The 27,915-nt window shown below is 49.9% G+C and overlaps 2 protein-coding genes across 3 annotated transcripts in view; both read right to left on the reverse strand.

Moving 5' to 3' along the window:
* Nucleotides 1–8,577: 8,577 nt before the first annotated feature.
* On the reverse strand, nucleotides 8,578–26,889 carry CEACAM19 (CEA cell adhesion molecule 19). 2 transcript variants are annotated; one of them, XM_040252601.1, is made up of 7 exons: nucleotides 26,626–26,889; nucleotides 25,523–25,891; nucleotides 15,308–15,458; nucleotides 11,967–12,013; nucleotides 10,845–10,927; nucleotides 10,054–10,122; nucleotides 8,578–9,401 (listed from the first exon to the last, which is right to left on the reverse strand). In XM_040252601.1, the coding sequence occupies exons 1-7, from the start codon at nucleotides 26,678–26,680 to the stop codon at nucleotides 9,348–9,350; spliced, it is 828 nt and encodes a 275-aa protein (XP_040108535.1). In that variant the 5' UTR covers nucleotides 26,681–26,889; the 3' UTR covers nucleotides 8,578–9,347. The 2 variants fall into 2 exon arrangements, with proteins under 2 accessions (XP_040108535.1, XP_040108536.1); XM_040252602.1 differs by lacking the exon at nucleotides 10,054–10,122.
* PVR (PVR cell adhesion molecule) overlaps nucleotides 22,839–27,915 on the reverse strand; it is a 29,750-nt gene continuing 24,673 nt past the window's right edge. The window contains exon 9 of the transcript XR_005723221.1: nucleotides 22,839–22,849. The gene's annotated coding sequence lies outside the window, so the exon portion shown is untranslated. The remainder of the gene's footprint in view (nucleotides 22,850–27,915) is intronic.

Consider the following 27,915-nt stretch of genomic DNA (forward strand, 5'->3'; position numbering starts at 1 on the left):
TCTCCTTGTGGGGCTAAATCCTATTGGAGGGAGACGGGTTATAATGGAAAGACTGATAGAGAATATCATGTCAGGTGGAGACAAGTGTTATAAAAATATGAGATAGGGCCAGAGGATCGGGAGTGGCAGCGGTTGCTCTGCTGGTAGGGTCAGGGAGTCTTTCTAGGAGGTGATGTTTGAGCTGAGACCTGAAGGAGGAGACCAAGGAAGACTCTGACTATCTAAGGGTGCTGTGTTTTTGGCAGAAGTCTTGGGCTTCCCAGGTGGCTCAGTGGTAAAATCCCCCTGCCAATACTGGAGACTCAAGAGACGCGGGTTGGATACCTGGGTTGGGAAGATCCCCTGGAGGAGGAAATGGCAACCCACTCCAGTATTCTTGCCTGGGCAAAATCTCGTGGACAGAGAAGCCTGGCAGGCTACAGTCCATGGGGTTGCAAAAGAGTCCGACGTGACTTAGTGACTAAATAACAATGGGCAAGTGCAAAGGCCCTGAGGCAGCAAGGGCCAGGATGAGTGTGAGGAAGGCAAGGAGTCGGGGTGTGGCTGGAACTGGATGAGACAGGAGGAGCTGGTTATAGAAGAGGTGGGGGCCTTCCCTGGTGGGCCAGTGGTTAAGACTCTGCGTTTCCACTGCAGGGGGCACAAGTTCAATACCTGGTCAGAGAACCAAGACCCCTAACTAAAATCCCACATGCCATGTGGCACAGCCAAGAAAAAAATGTAAAAAGGAGCAGGGGACCCAGAACAGGGCCCTTTGGACACAAGATGGCCCATTATAGACGAATCACGTGATGGTAAGGTTGAACTTGGGATAAGAGCCAATGAGGAACAGAGTGAGTGAAGTGAGTGAAAATCGCTCAGTTGTGTCCAACTCTTTGCCAGCCCATGGACTGTAGCCCACCAGGCTCTTCTCTGTCCATGGGATTCTCCAGGCAAGAATACTGGAGTGGGTTGCCATTCCCTTCCCAGAAGGGAAGGGTTTAGGTGTAGGGTGAGGGGCCACAGGGGGCCAGGTTGGCACGAGTGAGGGGATGGGTTTTTCTGGAAGGTGGTTGAGGCCTGGAAGTGAAGGCCAGAATTAGGGAGGTGGAGGGGAGCAGAGAGAGTGCCGGGGTTCTCTGGGGACCACAAAAGGGCAGAAAGGGCCTGGAAGGGGCGACTTGGCTAAGTGTCCTTACTCTCTGGGCCTCATTTTTCCCCATCAAGAATATGGGAAGGGGCTGGACTTGGTTTTGAGTTATGGTTAAAAGCAATTTAAAAGCTTTGGAAAACTTCAAATTTTACATGCTCATCCAAAGCAGAGGGCAGAACAATGCCCTTCCCCTGAGCTCAGGCCAATATTGTTTTTGTCCCTACCCACGCTCTTCTCTCATTTGATTTTGAAAGCAAATTCCAGCCATGGAATTGTTTTTATTCATGCTTCAGTCTGTATCTCTAAAAGGTTCAGTTCAGTTCAGTTCAGTTCAGTTGTTCAGTGGTGTCCGACTCTGCGACCCCATGGACCACAGCACTCCAGGCTTCCCTGTCCATCACCAACTGCAAGAGTTTGCTCAAACTCATGTCCATTGATTTGGTGATGCCATCCAACCATCTCATCCTCTGTCGTCCCCTTCTCCTCCTGCCTTCAATCTTTCCCAGCACCAGGGTCTTTTCAAAAGGTAAGGACTCATTAAAAAGGTAAGGACTCATTAAAAAAACATACTCACAATGTCATTGTTTCACCTAAAAAGTGAAAACAAAACCAACAGTGAACAATTCCTTAGTATCGTCATATACCCAATGTGTCCAAATTTCAAGTCACCTCCTGAACGTCATAATGTCTTTGCTAGCTTCATTGGGGGGGGGCATACTTTCCATCCCATAATATTCACCTTGGAATATTCATCCCATAACATTCATAATATGCGGCCATTCCCCAAATATAGTTTTAGAAACCTCTCATCACCCCTCAAGGGTTTCCCTGTGCCAAGATCCAAACATGGCTCAATATTTTGAAGTGTTTGCTTCACTTCAGGAGTGTTTGTTTCACTTCAGGTGTGTTTGCTTCCATTCAGTGGAATGCTTTCCTCAAATGAAATCGTCTGTGGAACCCCAGTGCATCCAGCAGATGGGGCTCGACTCAGCCCCCTCTTCTGAGTAGAGGATCCAACCTGCACCCCCATCAAAGGTGTGAAGGGTGGCGAAGGGGTGTCCACACCTCTGAGGCCAGGCTACTCGCACCATCTGACCCCAGCCGACTCTTTGAGAGTGCAATGCCCTTTTGCACACAAAGGGGTTGAATTTGGGAGAGAAGGGTTTTCCCCATGAATCATTATCATTCTTGGTCATGGCCCAGTGCACTTCCTTCCCCACGCAGCCACTTCCTTGTTTGTAAAACAAGGAGCCACAGGCCTGAGAGTCTAGAGGTGCCCCTGGACTCATGGGAAGTAGGTCGTGGTGGGCAGTGACCCCTAGTGGGCAGAGATGGGGCCGAGCGAGCCAAGGAGCCGGGGGGCTCCCAGTCCCAGCCAAGGACATTGGTCTCTTCCTAACCGGGCCAAAAACTGGGCCAGTGCCTGAAATTCCAGCATCAGCAATACCTCCTTCGGATTAGGCATTCCATTCTGCTTGGACACGCAGATCCCAGCATTTGAGTGGGTGTGGATTACATCCTGGTCCCTCGTCCTTTCAGACTGGAATGGTGCAGAGGATAAAGCTTGGAGTTAGAAAGTCTTTGGTTCCATTCCCAGTTTGTCCCTTTACAGCCTGTGTGACCTGACCTTTTTCTTTTTTGGCTGCACAACGGGTCATGTGGAATCTTAAAGGCTCTCCAACCAGGGATTGAACCCATGCCCCCTGCAGTGGAAGCTCAGAGTCTTAAGCACCAGGCTGCCAGGGAAGTCTCTTACTTGACTTTTCTTAGCCTCCGTTTCTGCATCTATAAAATAGGAGGAATCATAGTACTTGCTTCATGAAACTGTTTTGAGGATAAAATAAATAAGTAAAGCACTTAGTGCATATTTATTATTAATTATTATTACATTGGCTTCCATATTTCCTTCCCCACTAGACTTTGAGCTCCCTGAGAGTAGGGGTTAGTCCAGTTTATCTTCCTGTCTCTGGTGCTCAGTTGAGTTCACTCGACAGAGTTTGATGTACAGTTCAGTTCAGTTCAGTTCAGTCGGTCAGTCATGTCCAACTCTTTGCGACCCCATGAATTGCAGCACACCAGGCCTCCCTGTCCATCACCAACTCCCAGAGTTCACTCAAACTCACGTCCATTGATTTGGTGATGCCATCCAGCTGGTGATGCCATCCAGCCATCTCATCCTCTGTCGTCCCCTTCTCCTCCTGCCCCCAATCCCTCCCAGCATCAAAGTCTTTTCCAATGAGTCAACTCTTCGCATGAGGTGGCCAAAGTACTGAAGTTTCAGCTTTAGCATCATTCCTTCCAAAGAACACCCAGGACCAACTCTCCTAGAGTAATTGCTCAATAAACATTTGTCAAGAGTGAATGGAGATGCTGGACGCAGGAAGAGAAGATACAGATAATGAGGATTCACACAGGTTCACTTATTCCACACGCATTCCTGGAATCCTTACCCTGCGCCCCATGCTGAGTGGTGCTTGGACTCAGCAGGTGACCCTGACTGTGTTCTCTGGGGAACTCAGTCCAGCAGGGAGATAAACCCATCTCCAGACAGTAATGATGACCTAGCATGGGCAAGGCTTGGGTGGATAGGAACTCAGAATGGGAGATCTGACCCAGATTGGGAGTCAGGGAGGACTTCCTGGAGGAAGAGGCATCTGAGTCAAGATTGGAGGATGAATGGATGTGTAAGGCAGGTATGGTGGGGTGATATGGCTACAGGCATACTCCAGGCAGAGAGAATACCTGCTTCAAGGTTCTTGAAGAAGTTCAGCCCCTCAGATCACAGACCACAGGGTTGGGGGAGGGGCAGAAGTCTGAGAGGTAAGACTGAGGGGCCCCCAGGAGGCAGACCCCTCAGGTAGTTGAGAAAGGTGTGGTGACTGTAGAGAGGATGGAAGGCCTAGCTCAGGACACTAGGGGGCAGAGTCCGCTGCCTGCCTCAGTGAGATCGAGGGAAGGAAGCACCCATGTTTCGGGGTCTGGGCAGCCGTGTGGACTCCATAGGCACCCAGAGGGGCAAAGAAAGGGGGCGAGGCTGGAGGCAGGTGGATGCGCAGCACCACTCCGCCCGGCACTGGCCTGTGGGCCTGCGCGGCCCTCTGCTTCCCCCTGCTGGCTCCGCTTTGACTCGCGTCCTGCCTGCAAGTCTTGGCAACCAGGATGGGTCCAGTAAGCCCAAACCCAACCAGGGACAAAGAGGGTATTACCTGGGCAGCCGTGCCGCAGGGCGCACCCCAGTCACTGTCCCCAATCTAACAGCACCGACCCGGATCTTCCGCTGCCTTCCCCTGCTGGCACGCTGAACTAAACTCAAGACTGGCCTCCCAAACCACCCCCGTTTCTTTCTTTTTAAAAAAGTGTTATTGAGATGCAACACACGTACCAAGTATTAACTCACCAAAATCAACTTTAGAACATTTCCATCGCTCCCCAAAAGAAACCCTGTTTCCATTAGCAGTCATTCCCCATTCTCTCTCCCGCCCAGTCCCCTGCCCAATACCAATCTGTTTTCTGTCTCTCTGGATGTGCCTGTTCTGGATATTTCATTCGTGTGTCCATGGACGGAGGAGCCTGGTAGGCTGCATTCCATGGGGTCACCGGGAGTTAGCGACTTTACTTTCACTTTTCACTTTCATGCACTGGAGAAGAATGCAACCCACTCCAGTATTCTTGCCTGGAGAATCCCAGGGACAGGGGAGCCTGGTGGGCTGCCACCTATGGGGTCGCACAGAGTCGGACACGACTGAAGCAACCTAGCAGCAGCAGCAGTCATCCACTGGGTGGTCTTTGGAGTCTGGCTTCTTTCACTTAGCATAGTGTTCTCAAGTTTCGTCCAGTTGTAGTGTGGATCAGTATTTCATTCCATGTATTTACTTATTTGTGGTTTTGCTGGGTCTTTCTCATTGCTGCGCGGGCTTACGTCTAGTTGCAGCGAGTCGGGGCTGCTCTCTAGCTGCAGTGCCCAGCCTTCTCGCTGTGGTAGCTTCTCTTGTTGCAGGGAATGGGCTTCAGTAGTTGTGGCGCATGGGCTTAGCTACTCCTTGGTGTGTGGGATTTTCCCGGACCAGGGATCGAACCTGTGTCTCCTGCATTGGCAGGCAGATTCTTTACCACTGAGCCACCAGGGAAGCTCCTATTTCATCCCTCTACGGGTAGATCACATTATGCTTATCCATTCATCTGCTGATAGCAAGCTGGGTTGTTTTAATTTTCAGCTGTTATGAATAACACTACTTATGAACACTTGTGAACACATTTCTGTGGGGAGGTATGTCTTCATTTCTTGCAAACCTTGCCCTCTTGCAGCTTGGATGGCGCCTCAGTGGCAAACCAGGCACCTGGGCACTCTGGTACCCTGGCTTCCTCGGTGCCTGTTTCCTTCTCCCTCGTAGCCCCTCTCCCTCATCCCCCTCAGACATTACCTTCAGCGCTGCTTGCTGTCAGCTCTCTGAGGGCAAGGATCTCTGTGTGTGTTGTTCACAGGTGTCTCCTCAGAGCCTAGAATGGCCGCACACAGCAGGTGATCGATTAATGTTTGTTGAATAGATGAACGGACACATTGTTGACAACACTCTTCTCCTTCATCTGCCTCATCTAATCCGGGATAAAATTATATAATATCAATATTTCATTCTAAATGTCTTCCAGCTCTGTGCACTTCTTCCCCAGCCACCCCCTTCCCCCTGGTCTAGCTCTTGCTGAATGAATGTCTGAGTCACTGAATGAATAGATAGGGTAAGGCAGACTCGCCAGAGAATTTCTCTCTAGAAAGCATAGTGGGTGAGAGCGTGGGCTCTGACATGAATCCTGAAGGTGTATTGACTGGGCTATTCACATATATTTTGATTCTCCATATTCTGGGTATGAGGACTTCTCTGGAGGCTCAGCAGTACGAGAATCTGCCTGCCAAAGCTGGAGCCACAGGAGACACGGGTTTGATTCCTGGGTTGGGAAGATCCCTTGGAGGAGGGCATGGCAGCCCACTCCAATATTCTTGCCTGGAGAATCCCATGGACAGAGGAGACTGGCAGGCTACAGTCCGAGGGATGCAAAGAGCTGGTCACAACTGAAGTGACTTAGAATGCATGCATGCACGTATTCTGGGTATCGGCTTCCTCGGTGGCTCGGTGGCTAAGACTCTGCACTCTCAAGGCAGGGGGCCCGGGTTTGAGCCCTGGGAACTCAAGCCCACTCGCTGCAACTAAAGATCGTGCATGCCACAGTGAAGATCAGAAGCCCCACGTGCTGAAAGTAAGACCTGGTGCAGCCAAGTAAATAAATGATGTCAAAAAAAAGGAGAGAGAGAGATGAACCTTTTGACGTTCTAAGCCATGGAACGTGTGGGGTTGCTTGTTGCTGCAGCATAACCCAGCCCATCCTAATGCATCACTGGTCTTTCCTTATGCTTGATGCGTGACCTTGAGGCAGTCACTCCACCTCTCCGTCAACAGAATGGGAATATAATAGTCCCAGCCTCCCGGAGGCATTCTGAGAACTTAAATTCAAATAGGGAGAGGCATAGTCTAGTCAGCAGTTGCAGCTTAGGCATCCCTCGACACGTGGAATCTTCCCCCATCAGAGATGAAACCTGTGTCCCCTGCATTGGCAGGCAGATTCTTAACTACTGATCCACCAGGGAAGTCCAGTTATCATTATATTTAAATCTGGCTTCTCTGTCAGGGAGGAAGAAGGAATGGGGCCTGTTTCCTAGGGCTGTAGTATGAACCTATATTACTCTACTAGAATGGCCCTGACAAAATAGCACAGACCTGATGGCTTCCACAATTATTTTCTCACAGTTCTGGAGACTGGAAGTCCAAGATCAAGGTGTCAGCAGACTTGGCTTCTTCTGAGGCTTCCTTCTTTGGCTTGCAAATGACTGCCTCGTTATGATTTCACATTTTTTTTTTCCATGAGTGTGCAACCCTAGGGTCTCATCCTCTTCTTTTAATGGTATTTTTACTTTAAAATTTTATTTATTTACTTCTGACTGCACAGCTTGTGGGATCTAGTTCCCCAACCAGGGATTGAACCTAGGCCTTTCACAATGAGAGTAAGGCGTCCTAACCCCTGGACCACCAGGGAATTCTCTCTTCCTCTTCTTGTAGGGACATTAATTGTACTGGATTACAGCCCTACCCCCTGACCTCATTTAAACTTTCAGTTCAGTTCATTAGCTCAGTTGTGTCCGACTCTTTGTGACCCCATGGACTGCACCATGCCAGGCTTCCCTGGTCATCACCAACTCCTGGAGTTTGCTCAAACTCAAGGCCATCGAGTCAGTGATGCCATCCAACCATCTCATCCTTTGTCGTCCCCTTCTCCTCCTGCCTTCGATCTTTCCCAGCATCAGGGTCTTTCCCAATGAGTTAGTTCTTCGCATCAGGTGGCCAAAGTATTGGAGCTTCAGCTTCAGCATTAGTCCTTCCAATGAATATTCAGGACTGATTTCCTTTAGGATTGACTGGTTTGGTCTCTTTGCTGTTCAAAGGACTCTCAAGAGTCTTAATCATATCTTTAAAAGTCCTACTCCAAAAAGAGTCACATGGGGGATTAGGGCTTCAACATGAATTTGGCGGGGAACATAATTTATTGTAGAACAAAGCTGGTACCAAGGGAGCTAGAAGGCATGCAGTCAGCCTCAGAGAACTTACTCTTGAAAGTAGCCATCATGGATGTGGGGGTTGTTTCAATTAGGATTTACAGGGAGCTGGGTGTAACAGAATCCCTAAGTAATGCAAGGGTCATTTTTCCACCTACCACACAGTCTTTGTTTTTCGGCTCTGAGGAAAAGCCAGTCTTTGCAGGGGCTTACATGCCCTGCATGGTCTGCCCCTGCCCATCTCCCTAACCTCACCTCCCACCCTTTCCCCCTTCTTTATTCTGCTTCTGCCATGCTGGCCTCCTTGCTGCTCCTGGAACTCACCAGGCAGACTCCTGCCTCAGGACCTTTGCACTCGCTATCCCCACTGCCTGGAATGCTTTCCTTCTAGATCCCCTCAGGGCTCCCTCTCACTCCTCCTTTAGGTCTTTGTTCACTGTTACCTTCTCAGCTAAGCCTCCTCTGTCCTGTTTGTTTAAAACCTCAATCCCCAAACACTCTCACTCTTCTCTATACCTCCCACCCCAACACATCATAGGTGGCTCAGGGGTAAAGAATCCCTGGGTTGGGAAGATCCTCAGAAGAGGAAATGGCAACCCACTCCAGTATTCTTGCCTGGAAAATCAAATGGACAGAGGATCCTCGTTTACAGTCCACGGGGCTGCAAAAGACTTGGACACGACTGAGTGACTGAGCGCGTGTGTGCGTGTGCACACATACACACACACAGTCCCCCAACACTCTTGCCCTCCTTCTCTCTTTATGCCTCCCGCCAACACACCACATATTTTATTTGTTTCTTGACTCTCTGTTGCCAGAGTGACCCTCCAGGAGAGCACAGATGTTTGTTTTGAACCGTGCAGGGCACACAGTTTATTTATTGCTGAATGGATGAATAAATTAGAGGGCAAGAGGTGGAACCCACATTGAGGACAGGGTTGAGTAGGGGTAGAGGAGAAAGTGGCTGCCCCGAACTGGGGGTGTGGTGGGGCGGGTGGGGGGCGGTGGAATGGGCAGAAGTTGGCCACAGGTTCTGAGAAACTGAATTTTAAGAGGGGCTGGATCTGCCTGGACAGGGAAGGGGCCCCGGCAGCGGTGGAAACTGGCCTGGACTGTCCTCTGGGGCCACAGGTTCATGAGGTCCTTGTGATCATGGGCCTTGTGCTCTGGGGCACGTGTGGTAGGGAGCCCAGGGGAAGGGGCTTCCAGGGAGGTCAACAGAGCTGGGTGGGGCGCTGTGGGTTGAGATGAGGGAGCCCGGCCAAGCAGGTGCTTGTGCAGTCTGGCTGGAAGCAGGCCTGAGACCACCCCCTGGGGGGCTTTGGAGTGGAGCAGGGGTAGCAAGAGCCTGCTTTTCCCGGGCATGGGCCCAGGCCAGGTTGCTGGAGGGCCAGACCTCAGGGTGCGCTGTTCGATCAGCTGCAGTGAGGAGCTAGGCCCGTCACCGTCCTGCTGGATGCTGCTGAAGCCACCGCCACGTCCATCCTGTTGACCTGGCAGCCCCGGGGTCCCAGTCGTGCTGCGTCTCTGCGGAGGCTTTTCTGCGGGTTCAAAGCCCGGCAGGGGGAAGTCTGAGGCGTCTCCTCTCCCTGGCTGGCCTCACCTGGGACCCCTTCAGGGCGCGGGCACCAGCTGGCAGTACGGGGCAGGGTCGGGGTTCAGCAGATCCTGGGGGGAAGGGGAGGGAAGGAGACGGAGGGGTAGTTGTGGTTTGGGGGTGAGAGCCAGGGGGAGACAGAGACACAGAAAAGAAGGAGCAAGGAGAGAGTGAGAGAGACAGAGAAACAAAGTTCTGTGCAGAGTACAGAAAAAAAGAGTTAGGGAGAGACATAAGGTCACAAAGAGCCTGGGGGTGGGGTGGGGAGACCCCTCAGGGGTAGAGAGACAGGTACAGAGAAACGTAAGATGGGACACACAGGGACACAGACGGAGGCAGAAGTTCAGGGCGAGACAGTGGGCGACTGGCTGAGACCCAGGCCCAGGAACGGGGGGCGGGGGGCCCTGCGGTTGGGCTCTGACTCGCTGTGTGACCCTGGGCAAGGCCCTTCCCCTCTCTGGGCTTCATTTCTTCCTGTGTAAGTTCACTGCATTGGCATCCTTTGACGAAGGAAGAAACTAACTCGCCCCTTGCCCCCCGCCCCTCGCCCCCCGCCCCTCGCCCCTCGCCCCGGAGACGGGAAATGACTTGCCCGGGAAGTCTCAGCGAAGGGGCTACGCACTTCCTTCCCGAGAGCTCGGGAGTCGGGGGCGGGGTCGGAGAGGAAGCCCCGCCCACCTAACCTGGAGGTCCTGACCCCTCCCCACTCCCCCAGCTCCATACCTGGTAGGGGTGGTTCTCAGGCCCCGGCAGTGGGGGCGGTGGGGGCGGGGGCAGAGGCAGGTCTGGCGGCTGCAAGGGAAGAACAGAGGTGAGCCAGGCCCCCGGCACCCTAACACCCCCCACCTTTGCCCTGTGGCATCGGGACAGACCTGGACTCCGGGTCCCCATTACCCCTCCCTGACGCTGAGGCCTCTAAGTGAAGGGAATTAACCTCCCTGTACTCACTGTTCTCCTCTGAGAAATGGGTGCATGGGAGGTGCAGCCAGTGCTCACCTGACCTGACAATCACCCAGATGATGCTCAGCCTCCCCGGGGACACATGTGGGTCTAAGCTTTTTTTTTTTTCTGATTACACCATGAGGCTTGTGAAACCTTAGTTCCCTGATCAAGGACTGAACCTGCACCCTCGGCAATGAAAGTGCACAGTCTTGACCACAGGACCGCCAGGGAGTTCCCAGTCTCTCTTATTTCTTACTTTAAGCAACCCTTTCCACCTGACTGTAAAGGAAATATCTGCCCAGTGTGGAAAATCCTCTTATAAGAATCCTAAGTTGCCACACTTCTAAGAAGCAGATAAAGCCCACCCACCAGCCTCCACGCCCAGAGACAAATTTTGTCTTGTGCTGTTTCCTTTTAGTTTCTTTTGCTTATATTTTAAAGATAGGGAGTGGCCTAGACAGGGAACAGCAGTTCCCAAACTGTGTGACAAGGCACCCTAGGGTGCCCCAGCACACTCGGAAGGGAGGCAACAGGTCAAAAGTAGGCTTTAGGGGAGAGGGGCGGAGGCTCACCGTGGCCGAGTTCATGGGCCCTGTGTCACAAGGGGACACCAGGAGGACTGGCGATGGTATTGCTTCGTAGATCCTGTCATCACCTGAAGCAGAGGACAAGAGGGGGAGCCGGCTGACAGGTGGCCCTCAGGTCCGTTCCAGCTACTGCAACTAACATTTGTATTAAGCCCTCTTCTTGCCCAGCCCTATGCTGGGATACAGTAGTGAGCGAGGCAGTGCTGGCCTTGCCCTGCCTTCCTGGGGCTCATGGTTCAGTGGGGGGAGACAAACCTGTCCCCAGTCAGGGATGACCCAGAGTGTGCAGAGCTGGAGTGGGGGAGCCCATAGGGCTCCTGGAAGGGGCTCAGGGAGGACTTCCTGGAGGAGGGGACCTCTGAGAATAGCAAGAGAAGTGAGAGCCATGCAAAGGCAAGAGAGCTGGTGTGCAGAGGCCTGGTGGTGAGAACACTGGTGTTTGAGGAACTATGTTTCATCCGTCTGGATTATATTCGGTCATAAAGTTTGTTTGGGTTTTTCCATAAGATCTTATGGAAAAATCTGAATGAACTTTTTGGCGACCCCTATATATATATATATTTCTTTGTATTGTTTTGGGGATGGAAGTGTTACTTATGAGAGATGAAGCCAAGAAAGACAGAGGGGACTGGTTAATGAGGCGCCTTGAGAGTCATGTTAAGGAGTCTGAACTTTGTCCTAAGGGTCCTAGGGAGCCATAGAGGGTTTTTGAGCAGAGGAGAGACAGGGTCAGAGATGTAGAAGGACTCTGCTCAGAAATGGGGTGGAGGTGAGTGTGGGAGCTGGGAGGACAGTGGGGAACTGGGTTGGGAGATCCAGGAGATGGAGCCTGGCTTGGGTTGTGACCCGTTGGAGGACAGGAGCCACCGGTGTTGTGGTGACAGAGGACGGGAGTACTAGACCCTGAGAAGAGGAGGAGACACAGGTTTGAGGCCCTAATGCGCTCAGACTCTGTGGGCTGAGTCTGGGGAGTCCCAGCAAGGTCTGGGTGGGGGAAGTGATTGGGAGGCCCCAAACTGGGGACAACAAGGGGGTTTTTGGCTGAGAGGCAGAGGAGGAGGGGGCCCTGAGGAGAGCCGGGTTGCGAGACGGGGGCCTCTGGCTTACCAGCACGATGACTGGGGCCCAGCTCTGGTTTCTCTGTGGCTGTTATCCTGGGGGCACATGGAGAAAAGGATATTAGAATTGAAAGACGCTCAGGTGGCTGGACAGAGACTCACAGAAGCTGGAAAACCCATCAGGCCCTAGAGAGAGAGAGAGGATCCCTGCTTCAAAACGACCCAGGACAAGTCCTGCCCCATCCCAGCTTCTTCACCCACAGTCCCCAGGCACACAGTCGTTCCTCGGGTTTCCCCTGCTGCCACCTTACCCAGGGCATCCTTAACCTCTTCAGTCACACAGACCACCTGAATGACTCAGCTCCACCTACCTGTTTCATGATTTCCTTAATATTAATCTTTAAATCGGCTCTTTTGAATACCCTTATTTAAAAAGTACGTGACCTCCCTACCACGAATTCATTAATTCACTAAACAAATATTTATAGAAACACTGACCACGGGCTGGGCACTGTTGAAGTCACTGGGGACACAGCTGGGAACAAGACTGACAAAGACCCCCGGTCTCCTGGAGCGGACGCCATAGCGAGGAGAGAGCGAAAGGATCCGAATGGATGATGGAACATTGAACACCAGGGAACGGAAAGTGGGATGAAGGAAAATGAAGACTGCAGGGGGCAGAGGGTGGTGTGTGTGTGTGTGTGTGTGCAGCTTCAGGCAGGGTGGTTTGGAGTGCCTCATCGAGAAGGTGACAACTGAGCAAAGGCTTGAAATAGCACAGGGACCAGGTGTGCAGAAATCAAGAGAAGAAAGTTCCAAGTAGAGATGACAGTCTGTGCAAAGGTCCTGAGGCAGGAGCTGGGACAGCAAAGCAATTGTAGGGACGGGAGTGTGGCTGGGGCAGAGTGAGGGAAAGAGTGGCAAGAGGTGAGGTCAGGGAGGCGAGAGGGTGTGTGGCCGATTGAGCTGGGTCTTGTGACCATGGTGTGGACTTTGGCCTTGACTCCAGGACCAGAGCTGACTGATTTCTTTCTTTATTTGGCTCTGTCGAGTCTTAGTTGCAGCCGGGGGGAATCTTCACTGCATCATGTGGGATCTTTGCTGGCTGAGTAGCTACAGCGCCTGAGCTTAGTTGCCTGTGGGATCTTATGTCTCCTGCATAGCAAGGCTGATTCTTAACCACTGAGCCACCAGGGGTGTCCCTGACCAATTTTAACAGACTCTCTGGCTGCTAATCGGGAGAAGGGAAGACAGACAGTGGATGTGGGGGTGGCAGCAGGGAGAACAGCTGGAAGCTGTTACATTGTGAATGAAAATAAAATCCCATACAGCTGGACGTAAGTACAGAAAGTGAGAAAGGAAAAGTCAACCAATGGTTTAGATTTGTAGCTCCACATGTTGCTGATTTTCTCTTCACAGAAGCTAGCAAGCATTCAGTTCAGTTCAGTTCAGTCACTCAGTCGTGTCCGACTCTTTGCGACCCCATGCGACCCCATGAATCACAGCACGCCAGGCCTCCCTGTCCATGGGCCTTAAAAAACCTGATCAAGGTGTTCATTTGCCACTCTCAGAATCATGCAAAAAGAGAAGAAAAAGGAATTCTTTTCCCCATCTGATTCAACGCCTTTAAAAATATCATAACTTTAGAAATGTCATCAAAAGGTTAAACAATTTTTAGATTTGGAAATGTTTCAAACTTACCTAGAATCACTGGCCCTGTGGGAAGGAAGCCGGTCAGAGGGTCAGGATATACAGTGTCTAGCTTTGGTTCTGGAGCTTACAAGGTAGGCAGGTAAGGTTCACTGTCTTGAGAATTTGCCATTCACGGGCCAGTTCTGTGCCATTTGGTAAATGACTTCTAGTCTCTAAGGTTATGGCAACTATGGTGTGTGTGTGTGTGTGTTTGCCCGGTCGTGTCCTTCTCTTCGTGACTCACTCCATGGACTGCAGCTCCCTTTTATTTACTTATTTATTTTGGCTGCATCCGGGCTTAGTTGTGGCAAGGGGCTTAGTTGCCCCTCGGCGTGTGGGATCTTAGTTCCCCGACCATGGATTGAACCCTCATCCCCTGCATTGCAAGGTGGATTCTTAACCACCTGAGCACCAGAGACGTCCCCCATCACCTCTTTTTGTATCACCTTTGAGATGACAAGGATGTCTAGCAGGTATGGCTTATGTGCCTCCACTTCCTTTGATATGACTGTGGCAGACATTGTTAATCCATCGCAGCACCTTTTCTCACTAACTTAGATGGGACTCCCCGCTTCCTTTTCCGTTAAGCTGTCTAGTGCCTAGAATAGTACCTGGCCCATAGCAGGCCCTCAACAAATATGTGTAGGTTAATTTACTGATCAGAATTGGGCTAGGAGGCGAAACCTGTTTGCCACCCCTAAATTAGAACATATTCAGGGAAAACAGAATCTTGAAGGTCAGGAAACTATAACACATAAGGAATAGTTGAGAGAGGAGACAAAATTACTGCTTTCATTTTCTAGGGATTACTGAGTGGAAGTGAAATTAGACATCTTAGCTCAGAATCAAGGTAGGAGACAAAGTTCTGAAGAGGCTGATCTCATGAGAAAGGAATTTTTCATGAATACACTGTTCCCTGGGAAAACAGGCCTCCTTCCCCTTCTCTCTGTGTCTTTGCCTCTCCCTCCTTCCTGCCTACCCAACCCCTCAGAGGTAAGCACCATCTGATGCCTTTGCCTGCCCACATCCACTCCCATTCTTTGGCAATTACATCTGGTTTTCTTTTGAGGAACCTTCCCCACTCTCAATCCATTTCATCATGTGGAGCTGGGTTTATCTCTCTGTCTCCAAGGTTATACAAGTAGCTCAACTTTGCATTCTAAGACCTGGCCATGGTGATTGTTTCATGTAAGGACATGTGATTTAGTTAAGCTGGTGAGAGGCAGCTCTGGGGTTTTTGATGGAACTATCAGGAAAAAGGTACTATTTTTCCTCTTGGGTGGCTGAGCTGGAATATAAGCCTAGAGCCACTGAGAGCTATCTTGTCACACCTTAAGGGGAGAACCTTCCTGGAAATGGAGCCTCCGTAGAGAAAAGGAGAGTTGAGAGGTCTACATTCTATCAGAGTTTCTTGATAGAATTGAGCCCCTGGATCCAGCCATACCTGAAGCTCACTTATATAGGACAAGAACATTTCTTATTACTTGGTAAGCCAGTATAAAGGTAAGGTCTCTGTCCCTTGCAATGCAGAACTCTGTCTAATAGAAGGTAGGAAGATCCTCTCCACCTCAGGGGCTCCAGGATGGATGAGATTGTGTATGAGCTGGATGATGTGACTTAGGGAAGAAGAATCAAGGGGATCCAAGAGGGGAGGGAGAGAAGACCGACAGGAAGGAGAGAGGGCTGGGGCTCCTGTACCTGTGGTTCTGAGCCCTCCAGCCTCTTGTCACCAGGAGATAGGCAATGCTGCCGACAAAGATACATCCAGTGGCCAGAGATCCAATGACGATAGCAGCCACAATCCCAGCACTCATGGGCAGGCTGGAAACGGGCAGCTCCTTAGGCTTTTCTGGGGCGTGAGAGAGAGAGAGAGAGGGCCATGTGATTCTTTGGAAGGCCTCCCCACCACCCTCCCCACTGTATCAGTGACAGTCCATAGACCACTGATGTGTGATTTCATCTTTCCAGCTCAGAGCTTTCTCCTGTATTTCAGATCTGAGCATCCAACTGTCCGGTTGATTCTGCTGCACAGAAAAGTCACCATGTCCCAGATGGAACATGTTGGCTCCCGCCACCTCAAAAATCTCTGTTTCTCTAGGATTTCCTTCCAACCTCAGCACATCCCACACCTACCTCATGACACGCTGCCCCACCCTTGCTTCAGTGATCAGCTTTTTCTTGCCTCAGCTGATGACCTCTCCATCCTTCCAGGAAAACGATGAAGTTCTGGACTGTGTTTTGTCAGGAACATAAAGGACTCATAGGATTCTCAAACTCAACTTGCCAGATCTGGGACCAAGCCTTACCTGACTCTGGCCCCTTCCAAGAAGACCTCCAGCCTTTAATCTCAATCTGGACATCTGTTTTATCCCAGTCCTTCTTGGTAGCTTAGCTTAGAATCCACTTGCCAGATCAGCAGACATAGAGACACAGGTTTGATCCCTGGGTCAGGAAGATCCCCTGGAGGAGGGCATGGCACCCACTCCAGGATTCTTGCCTGGAGAATCCCATGGACAGAAGAGCCTGGTGGGCTACAGTCCACAGGGTCGCAAAGAGCTGGGCACGACTGAAGCAACTAAGGATGCAATTCAACATACAACACGTTCCAAGCCTGGCTCCCTGCCATTCTGGAGACTCTCTGAGTTGTCTAGGATCCTTGAATTTGTTCCTTTTCTGTTTTAATCAGCCAGAAGCAGTTTCTGTTGCTGTAGCAGAAAACTTGCCTGATTCACATGATTTTCACAGCTTGTTTATATTTTCTGCCTTTTATTTTATTATTTTTAAAAATGTTATTTATTTTAAAATTTTATTTATTTTTGGCTATCTTTTCTGCCTTTTATTTTATTATTTTTAAAAAACATTATGTATTTTAAAATTTTTATTCATTTTTGGCCGTGCTGGGTCTTCGTTGGGTCCTGCATCCAGGGCTCTTTGTTGCGAGGGCTTCAGTAGCCGGGGTACGCAGGGTTGGTTGCTCCGAGGCATGTGAATACTTCTTGGGCTAGGGATCCAAATGGTATCCTCTGCCTTGCAGGCGGATTCTCAACCACTGGACCACCAAGGAAGTTTTTCTGCCTTTTATTATAGGCAGTGAGCTTGTGGAGAGCCAGCCTGTGAATCACTGTATTTTCCAAAGTTGACTGCAACGGAACACCCTTCTTCAATATGACTTTGCCACTCTCCTATCGAGCGGAAGGTCTAATCTCCCTCCCTTGAATGTGGGCCAAGCTTAGTGATTCACTTGTAATTGGAAGAATACGGTGTAGATCAAGGTGTGTGACTTGCAAGGCTAGGTCAGAAGAAGCCACGGAATTTCTGCTGTGGCCTTCCAGAACACTTGCTCTTTTCATGCTTTCCCATCATGAACCCAGAACCAGCTACCATGTTGTGAGGAAGCCCAAGCAGTCACGCTGGTGAGGACACATGACATCACACTGGTGAGGACACATTGATCGATAGGATCAATAATCTTATTGATAACCCCAGCTGAGCTCCCAGCTGACAGCAAGTGCATGAAGACACCTCTGGGTGCTTTTAGGTTCCGGCATTCGAGCCAAGCTCAGCCTTTTGAAGCCGTTCATCTGAGGCTGGATATCACGAAGCTCTCTGTATTCTTGATCCCAGAAATCATGAACATAATAAAATGGTGGTTGTTTTATACCACTGAGTTTGTCCCACAGCAAGAAGTAGCTGGAACTGAGCCTCACATTCTGTTTCTCCTTCCAGGAGTGAAACTTCTTTTCTTTTGGCTTGTCTCTTCGCTGGTCTCTGGGACCATCTATTCTCAGTTCTATTAACAAAAAATCTGGGTCTTCCATGGAGTAGATTTATCCATGTTGATCCTTTTATTTTTAATCTTATTTTTGGCTGCACTGGGTCTTTGTTGCTGCATGGGAGCTTTCTGTAGTTGTGGAGCGGGGTCTGCACTTCATTGCTGTGTGAGGGCTTTTCATTGCAGTGTCTTCCCTTGTTGCTGAGTACAGGCTCTAGGGTGCATCGACTTCAGCAGCTGTGTTTCTCAGGCTCTAGAGCGTGGGTTCAGTACTTGTGGCATACAGGCGTACCTGCCCCATGGCATGTGGGATCTTCCCGGACCAGAGATCGAACCTGTGGCCCCTGTGTTAGCAGGTGGATTCTTAACCATTGCACCACCAGGGAATTCCCTCCATGTTGATCTTTGATTAGATAGAATCACATCGAAAAAGTGCTTTGAGAGACCAGTGTGCAAACCGACAACTGTCAGGCCAGCTCTGAAAACAGAATTCTGACTCACAACTGCCTAGGAAAACAGCCCTCTTACAAACAGCCCAGGAAGCCAGCTAAAGTCAGACTTACAGGAAGCCAGATTTCTATCTCTAGTGACAACGCATGAAGCTGAATAATAACTTCTGTAACAATCAGTGCCAAATGGCCAGGACTTGATTAACAACTAACAGCCTCCCTAATTTTCGTCCCTTTTTTCTAACTCAGGGCCAGCCAGAGAAAGCCAAACACGTACCATAACCAATCACCTAGGCTGTCGGGCTTTTCTGTGCCAACAGCCTCCCACAAGGACACACCTGTAGCCTTTCCTGTTTTCCATTCCAAGGCTTTTCTGCCTGCTTTTGAGTCTCTGCCAAAATGCAAGGGATAGTGGATGACTCCCCTGCTACACACAAGCTCTGAATTAATAGCCTTTGGTTTCCTCTTTTGGTTATCCTTTATTTCCACAGCTTCAAAAGTAGCAGCTTCACATGAACTTGCCCAGGCAGTCCTCTAAAGCAGGGGGTCTCCAAACTCTGGGATCTAATGCCTGATGATCTGAGATGGAGCTGATGTAATAATAAACAGAAATAAAGTGCATAATAATAGTAATGCGTTTGAATCATCCCCAAACTACTCACCCCACCCCACCCGCCACGGAAAAATTGTCTTTTACGAAACCCATTCCTGGTGCGAAAAATATTGGGGATATAAAGTGTCCTGTGATGGTGGCGATGTCGTTGCCCCCATTTTACAGACACAAGAACAAAGCCTCTGAAAGTTTTGGCCATTTCACTAAAGGTCATATTGATACCTGTGTTATACAGTCTATGCAGTCCAGGTCCCAGGTACAAAAACTGTATTTTTTTTTTTTAAACCACACAGGTTAGTTATGTTTTATCAACAGGATGCCGCAAAGACCCGAGACAAAACCAGACTGAACTGGCTAGATCCAAGAAGGCCGACTTTCCTCGTCTCGTTTATCTCTGTGTTTTCATACCAGGCCCTGAGAGCTGAAGAACACTTGCTCTGATTTATCTCCGTGTTTGTTTCAAAGCACTTGATATCTTCCAGCGATGCTTTGCAGCTGTGCACTAAGAGATATACAGTAGTCAATCACCCCCAAACTGGCTCTGACATGACCCCATGAGTGCGCCTGTGCAGCTGAGACCTGGAGGTGTCCGAGAGTTACCTTTGTTTCGTTAGATCTCTGCCCAAATCGGGGATTTATACTCTGCTAGGCAAAATTAGCTTCCTTGGTGGCTCAGTGGTAAAGAATCCGCCTGCCATTGCAGGAGACTTGGGTTCGATCCCTGGGTCAGGAAGATCCCTTGGAGAAGGAAATGGCAATCCACTCCAGTATTCTTGCCTGGGAAATCCCATGGACAGAGGAGCCTGGTGGGCTACAGTTCATAGGGTTGAAAAGAGTCGGAGGTGACTTAACGACTAAAACAACAAAGGCTCAGTTAGAGCTATGTGCAAAGGAGCATGGGTGACTGCACGTGCCCAAGGCTGCCCCCGAAATCTCCACCTCTTTCCTAGAGCCCTGATGACCTGTTTGTTTCCTAACCCTTAAAATCCCCCTACTCCTCTCCCTTCAGAGGGGAGAGGCTTTTAGAGTAGAAGTTCCCTTCTCCATTCTCTGGCCACTCTCAAGCCTGTCTTGCTTGCACCAAATTCAGTTTCATTATTGGCAGCTCAAACTTGATCGTGAGTGGCAAAGAACTCCCTGAGCCGGGGGGGCTTTGGTTTCAGCTAGGGCCTCAAGGGCAGGCTTTGTGTCTAATTCCGTAACTGCATTGTGGGTCAGGACTAAACTCTTGACTTCATATAGTTTTTAACCATGATAGCTGTTAACACTCCAGCAGAATCAAGACCTAACTAGAAGCATAGACTTTGGAGCCAACTAGCCCAGGTTCCAGTCCAGCATCTGCTTCTCCTTATGTGGGTGACCAAGACAAGTTACTCAGATTGTGCCTCAGTTTTCCCATCTGTAAAATGGGGATCATCATGCCATGGTTGGGAGGGCATAGATGATACCTGTGTGAGAAACGTACTGTACATGGTCAATCAGGGGCAGTCAGGCTCCACAATTAATCCCCATGGGTATCAAAGGGCCTGAAGACTTTGAGGAAACCGGGCAGAGTTGCTCAAAGGCCCCAAACCCTCATGACTAGGTTTCTGGGACTGTGGCTCCCCTCTGTACTTTTGAGCCAAGTTGCTGTTGCTTGTGGGCTGTGTGACCTCGGGAGACTGACTTCCGCTCTCTGAGCCCCAGTATTGTCACCTGTAAACTGGGGACGGTTTACAGTATCTACACATCCTGAGCCTTCACTTGTGTTTCTGTGAGTCATATGTCTTGGGAGTCCTGCCAGAGACCCTCTTTCTTAGGTTCTTTTTTCATGGGGACCTGTCACGTGAGCCAGGCTCCCTGAGTTAGAAGCATCCACGTGAAGCCACAGATGCAGGTACCACATGGGGCCTGCGATGGTGAGGCTGGAGCCGGCACATCCACCAACATATAATCTCCACAAGAGCAGTGATCTTTGTACTTTCCTTCTGTAAACTCAGTGCCTGGCGTACAGTAGGTGCTTGATGTCGATACTCATTGAATGAATACGTGAATGAATGCAGCCTTCCAAGGGCCCTCAGGCAGGAGTTCTGGGCCCCAAGGGGCCCAGATGTGGGCAATGGCTAACTCCAGTAGGAGCAATTCCACCAGGTTATTTATACCTTGTTCCTTGTTTCTAGCCTCGGGAAGTTCCTGTGAACATGTACTACCTTTTTCATTTTATTTTTTTATAGTTTTTTTTTTAATTTAACTATAGTTGGTTTACAACGTTGGGCTAGTTTTAGCTGCATAGCTTCAGATTCTTTTATTGTAAATTGTTGCAAGATACTGACTGTGGTTCCCTGTAGTAGTGTTAGTCACTCAGTCATGTCCGACCCCATGGACTGCAGCCCGCCAGGCTCCTCTGTCCGTGGAATTCTCCGGACTCGAATACTGGAGTGGGTGGCCATTCCCTTCTCCAATGGTTCCCTGCGCTATACAGTAAATCCCTAATGTTTATCTACTTTATATATAATGCTCTGTATCCCATATTCCTCATTTATCCCTCCTCATCCCCTTTGGTAATCATAAGTTTGTTTTTCATGCCTGTGAGTCTATTTCTGAGTTTTAAATAAATTGATGTGTATTATTTTTTTTAGACATGTCGCGAAGAGTCGGACACGACTGAGCGACTTCACTTTCACTTTTCACTTTCATGCATTGGAGAAGGAAATGGCAACCCACTCCAGTGTTCTTGCCTGGAGGATCCCAGGGACGGGGGAGCCTGGTGGGCTGCCGTCTATGGGGTCGCACAGAGTCGGACACGACTGAAGCGACTCAGCAGCAAGCTTTATTAAACCCCTTTCTGGGGACTGGTGGTCTAGTGGCTAAGATGCTAAGCTCCCAATGCAGGGGGCTTGGGTTCAATCCTTGGTCAGGGAACTAGAGTCCACATACTAGGAACTAGAAGATCGCACGTGACGCAACTAAGACCTGGCACAGCCAAATAAATAAATTTAAAAGATACATATTAAAAAAACCCTAAAAACACCTTCCTGCACATGCCAGTCGGAGTTGGCTTCTGTTACAGCCAAACTCCCTCATGATGAAGAGAGATTGAGTGTGTGAGTTACCTGGGATGCTAGAAGTGCTGTTGGCCATTTCCATTCCCACCTAGGTTGGGGGGCTGAATTTGGGGCCCTCCAGTATAAATGTCTGGGGCTGAGGACACCCACCCTAACATGAGGACCCTCCCAACCAAGCCTATCCTTAATTCCCTCTGCCTTTTTCACTGCTCTTCTTTTTATGCTGGGCTGAACTGCCTGGCTTCCCTGCTCCCTCTGCTCAGCCCTCTGCAATCAAGACCATTCCCCACCTTCTTTGCTTGCTTTCTCCACGGGGACCCCTCAGTACTTCCGTGGGAGTCCATGTGTAAGAACCTCATGGCAGGAGGGCCAGGGTTATGCACTTGGCTCCTCCCCTTCCCAGAGGCATGCTCTGGGGCCCGCTCTGGGCCTCCATTTACCCTTCTGTAAAATGGGGACCATCCCAGGGCTACCTGCAATGTTCTTATGGGAATGAAATGAAGTGAGGTTGGCAAAGCACTTAGTTGGAGGTGCCGGCAAGTAGTAGGTACCTCATAAATCAGAGATGGGGTTGCAAATATTTAAGCTGCTCATGTGTGCTAAGCCATGCTCTGGGCAGTAGGAGATTGATGATGAACAAAATGATAGTTTACTTTGTGACTGTTGAGTCCTGGCTCATCTTCCCAGCCATCATCCCCAGCTCCCCTTCTGCTTTGTTGTACTTGATCCCATCTCCTCGGAAAAGGGGTGGGCCTTTGAATCAAGGGGAGGCAGACCCACAGGCCAGATAAGGCCAATCAGATTCTCTGTCTGTCTGTCTCTCCAGCTCCCTTCCTCTCTATCTCTGCATCTTGGAAGAGAAGACTCAGAATGCGTAAAGAAGCCTGTGTAGTGTCTTGGTAGGAATCCTTGGCTGTGAGAAGAGAATGGAGCCCTGGAGCAGAGATGAGACCAGACCTGGCACCCTCTGGAGGGGGAGGGAGAACCTGCTTTCCTGCAAAGCTTCCTTTCCCACCCTCCAGGCTGGGTGCCTGGTCCATTCATTCATGCAACAGTGTGACTGGCCCTCTTCTAGGCTCTGAAAAAGCAGCTGTGAAACCAGGCCTAATATAAAGAGCCCATATCCCAGGGGCTACCTCTGGGGTTCTACAAGACACCCCCATTCGAGTCAGTTGGAGAGAGCTTCTATCCTTACAACCCAAGTGTTAGTCGCTCAGTCATGTCCGACTCTTTACGACTTCATGAACTGTATAGGCTGCCAGGCTTCTCTGTCCATGGAATTCTCCAGGCAAGAGTACTGGAATGGGTTGCCATTCTCTTCTCCAGAGGATCTTCCCAACCCAGGGATCGAACCCAGGTCTCCTGCATTGCAGGCAGATCCTTTACTTTCTAAGCCACCAGGGAAGCCCCGGGCCTTGGCTCAAATTTATCTTGCAGTGCTGGCCTCCTAGGATGTCCCCTGTTCACTGCCCTGTCTCAGCCAGGCTGGCCTCCTGCCAGCTAATTCATGAGCCCTGTAGATTCCTGCCCCAGGCCCTGTGCACAGGCTGAGGCCTCTGCCCATATACCTTCCAGAGCTCCTTTTTTCTCTAGTTAGAACTTCCAGGGGACTTTTCTGGTGGTTCCAGTGACTAAGACTCTGTGCTCCCAATGTGGGGGGCCTGGGTTCAATCCCTGGTCAGGCAACTAGATCCCACACGGCGCATGCCACAGCTAAGACCCAGAGCAACCAAAACAAAAAGTAGTAAAAAAAAAAAAAAAGAACTGTCGATCATCATTCAAACTTTGTTGAAGGATTATCTTTTCAGGCAAGCTCCCTGACACCCCTGTGTACAATCTCATAATTCCTACACTTTCCTTCCAAGTACCTGCACTGTGCATAAGATTCTATTGTATGTGTGTGTGATTATGAAGTTAATATCTGTCTCCCTCACTGGGCTGTGAGCCCCAGGAGGGGAAGGTCAGGGCTGCCTCGGTCACCACTCCGTCCCCAGCACTGCCCAGTACCGGCCAGACACAGAGGAGGCCTTGAGGAGGTAGCTCTTAGCGGGTGCTTGCAGAAGGAGGAGTGAATGAGGAATTTAGCTCCTGCAGAGGCAGTTACATTCGAGTCCCATCTCTGCTGCTGATTTGATGGTGAGCTGCCTGATACCTTGCCTCAAACCTTCAGGATAAAACAGAGATTCAACCTGCCCTGTGCCCAGTGGATGGGTTAAGCTGTGAATCTGATCACTCTCCTGCTTAAACCCTCTTGTGGCTTCTTGTCAGTCTTGCCATGGCCTATGAGCCTGGCCCCTGTCTACCTCTCAGACCTCACCTCCCTACACCCACCTTGCTCACTGTCTTCTAGCTATGGAGTCCATCTGTCTATACTTTAAACACACCAAACTAGTCTAACCTCAGGGCTTTGCACATGCTATTCCCTCTACCAGGAACTCTTGCCCTAGAAGTCTTCAGGACTCCCTTCCTTCTTTTGCCTACTTTCTCAGCAAAGCCTATTCTAGATCACATCATTATTTATTTATTTATCTTTACTGGACAAGTTTAACCTTTCTGTGCCTCAGTTTCCTCATCTGTAAAATGGATCTAATAATGTTACCTATTTAGCAGAGCTGCAGTGAGGATTAAATGAGTTATTATGGGTAAAGCTGGCATTTACCTATAACAAGTCATTTAATAGTAGAGCATAGGGTCTCTGCTTAATGGTGAGTTGAATGGGAAGGACGTTCAAAAGGGAGGGGATGTACTATGGCTGATTCACTTTTCTGTACAATAGGGACAGTAACGACACAACATTTTAAAGCAACTATACTTCAGTAAGCATTAATTAAAAAATAAAAGGGTGAGTATGTTCCATTTTTCTTACTCTATGCTCTGTTTGTTTGGCTGCACTGATGCGCATGTGGAATCTTAGTTCCCCAACCAGGGATCGAACCTGTGCCCTCTGCAGTGGAAGCAAGGAGTCGTAACCACTGGAACACCAGGGAATTACCACAAAACAAGTTCTTAAGGTGATAAATTAGAACACATGATGACAATCAGGAAGGTAAAGGGATGAGCCGAGTCCTATGGGGACCTAGATGGCGAGTGACCCAGTCTGCCTGGAAAAGTTGTCATTCCACTCCCAGCTTTACTGAGATATAATTGGCACATAATCGTTCATGGAGTTCTGAGAAAAGAAACACATGAATGAATATAGGGTATGGGCTGCCGTCTACGGGGTCGCACAGAGTTGGACACGACTGAAGCGACTTAGCAGCAGCAGCAGTGGTTCTCCAACAGGGGTGACATTTGGCAATGTCCGAAGACATATTTAGTTGTCGCTACTGGGAGGGCACTATTAGCATCTAGTGACTAGAGCCTAGGGAAGGTGCTAAATACTTGTCAGTGCACAGAACGTGTAGCCTCTGCTACGAAGAAATAGCCAGTCCAAAACGTTAATAGTGCCCAGATTGAGAAGTTGTGTTCTAGGGCAGGTGTTTAGAACTGTTTTTGATCCATAACAAGTACCCAGGAAATACTAGCTGTTGCTGTTGTCTGCCACCATATCTCTGTTTTGCTCAGAGTAGATTCATCAACACATGTTTTTTTTTTACTGTACTGTAAGGCTTGTGGGATCTTAGTTCCCTGACCAGGGATCAACCCTGGGTCCCCACAGTGAAAGTGCCAAGTCCTAACCACTGGACTGCCAGGGAATTCCCAACAAATTCTTGACTTATGAACAGAGATCCCTCAAGACTAGGCATACAGTAGGTGCTCAATACACATTTCATGAATTCATGCATGGGAAGAATAAATGAATGGTGCATTCTCCAGGGTCCGGCTCAGTGTCTGGCACAAAGTAAGCATTCAATAGATGTGTTCTTAGCTAATGCACCAGAGGATTAAATGACAACTTCGGGGCTGGTACTGAGTAAATGCTCAGCCAATATATGTTGCATGAAGGAACAAGAGGACCAAATGTTTGCATAGAGCTTGGTGGCTGCTCAGGTTGCATTAGCCTCCCCACTTCTTCCCCCAGTGCCCAACACTCACCGACCACCTGGACCTCAGTCTTGGCCCGCATGGTCCAGGAAGGGTTGATGGTGACAGCTACCTGATAGGTGCCACTGTCATTGGGCTGGGCATGACGCAGCAACATGGAGCCGTTGGAGAAGCCAACGATGTCTCGCTGATTCATGGCACTGCCATCCCTCTGGGGTCGTGGTAGCTTGGGGATGTAGGTGAATAGCATTGTGCCGCCATTGGCCTCCTCCCCCAGGTACCAGCTGAAGTCCTGGAAGGTGTTTGGGACACCCTGGACAGACAGGAGAAGGTCCTGGTTCATTTGAGGCTGCTCCGGAATCTTCTGGATGCGCAGGGCTGCCCAGGAGCCTTGGGGAACCCAGAGGGCCAGGATGGAGGCTGTGGGGTTACAGGGGAGGCCTGGGATCAGAAGTGTCGGGCAGGGACCATAGCGTTCTCCTCCCTATTGGTCCTCAACTGCAGGCTCTGAGTGCTGCTCATTGGCAGCAGCACTGGGATTGATTAGTGATGTCTGCTCTGGGTGCAAGAGTGGGAACCCAGGTATGAATGTGACAGATCTGCCATCCCATCGGTCCAGAAAGATTTTCGGCTTGGAGATGGTATGTGATCTGCCTCCAAACACATGGACTCTCTGAACTGATTTATTAATTTGTCTAACTAATAATTGTTTAACCAATATATTGTTCATGCTACAATACCAGTTATATATGATATGTCTAAAATTCTTTATGAACTTCCCTGGTGGTCCAGTAGTTAAGACTTCCAAGGCAGGGGGTGTGGGTTTAACCTCTGGTCAGGGAATTAAGATCCCGTATGCTACGTGGTGCAGCCAAAACAATAATAAAAGAAAATAAAATTCCCTAGATTTCTAAGCCCTGGGAATTCAGCAGGGAATCAAGCAGAAGTAAATTCCAGCCTTCGTGGCCCTGACATTCTAGAAAACTCCACAGGTTAAATGGGGATGAGGTTGTGCTTCTTCTGCCCCTCCCTCCCGTCTTAATGTCATAATTTCCCTTCCCCTGACAAACTTTCCCTTCTTTCAAGGGGAAACCTCAGCCCCTGGGCTAAGAACCCCTTCTCCCCTCAGCCCTGGGGGTACGTTTCCTCCTTACCTGAGAGCAGGAGGCTCTTGGGGAAGGCGTGCTGGGATCCAGCAGGAATCTCCATCTTGGTGTCCTATGGAGATGCCAAGGGGCCACCTACTGGATGCCGAGGGGGCCCGAGGGTGGGGCCCTGGCTATCCGAAGTGAGCCCACTCAGTGGGAATCCTGGGGTGCCTCTGAGACATGGCTGAGGTCGGCCCAGCCTAGCACCCCTTTCCTATAGGCTCTGAAGGCCTCACTTGTGCTCCTTCAGATGAAGGATGATCTGGACAGAAGCTGGCTGAACCAGTTTTCCAGGGTGACTGAGGAACTTCCTAGCAAGACTCCTCCCTTGACCCCTTTACATCTCTTCTTCCCTGTCAGTAGCAAGGCAGTAATTATAACAGCAAAAACAACAGTCACAGCAGTCTTGGATTGAGCAATCCCCCTGGGCCAGGCAAGGAGGTAGGTAATACTTTGTTCAAATACCTCATCCCATATCCACCATGCATAACTTTCCGTTCCATGGAATGAGAAAACTGAGGCTCAAGGAGAGAGGCAAGTCAATCCGCAGGTGGAGATGGAATCTGACCTGTGGCTGGCTCACTCTGAAGCTCTTAGCATAGTTGTTCAAAAACATCCCTCTGTTCATTCATTCCAACATGCACACACTATGCCCAGCCCTGGGCCAAGTGATGCTGAGAACATGGTGATGACTGAGACGGCTCCTGCTCTGCCCTCGGTCCACAGCGGGGCTCACAGTTCTGTGTGTGTATGCACGTGTGTGTGTGTGAGAGAGGCCCATTCCCAGACAATGATGATACAGAGTGATCATCAATGCTGGGATGGAGGAGCCTCAGGGCCTGGGAGAACCTGAGGGAATGCCTTACTCAGCCAGAGAGGCATGGCAGACTTCCTGGAAGAGGGGATGTCTGCGCTGAGACCTAGAGTAGGAGGAGGAATGCAGTGGGATGGATTGGAGAAAGGTATACCAGGCAGTGTAAACAGCTTAGGCAAAAGGCATGGAGGCTGAGACAGCCCTCAAGGTGCACTGAGGAGTCAGCAAAACCCTGGAAGAATGGAGGGCTGAGCAGGGAGGAGGTGTGTGTTGGGGGGTGAAGCTGGAGAAGGAGGAGGACCAAGTGTAATTTTGAGCTCTGTTGGGGCATGACGTGGGTGCTGGAGGGTCCAGGATTGTGCTATGACCATAGCCACATAAGGCTATTTAAATATAAATTTAAATTAATTGAAATGTGATGCCTTAGAAAACCTAGTTCCTCAAACTAGCCACTTTTAAGTGCTCAACAGCCCCATGTGGCC

This window comes from Oryx dammah, unplaced genomic scaffold (assembly GCF_014754425.2).
Source record: "Oryx dammah isolate SB20612 unplaced genomic scaffold, SCBI_Odam_1.1 HiC_scaffold_13, whole genome shotgun sequence".
NCBI classification, from domain to species: Eukaryota; Metazoa; Chordata; class Mammalia; order Artiodactyla; family Bovidae; genus Oryx; species Oryx dammah.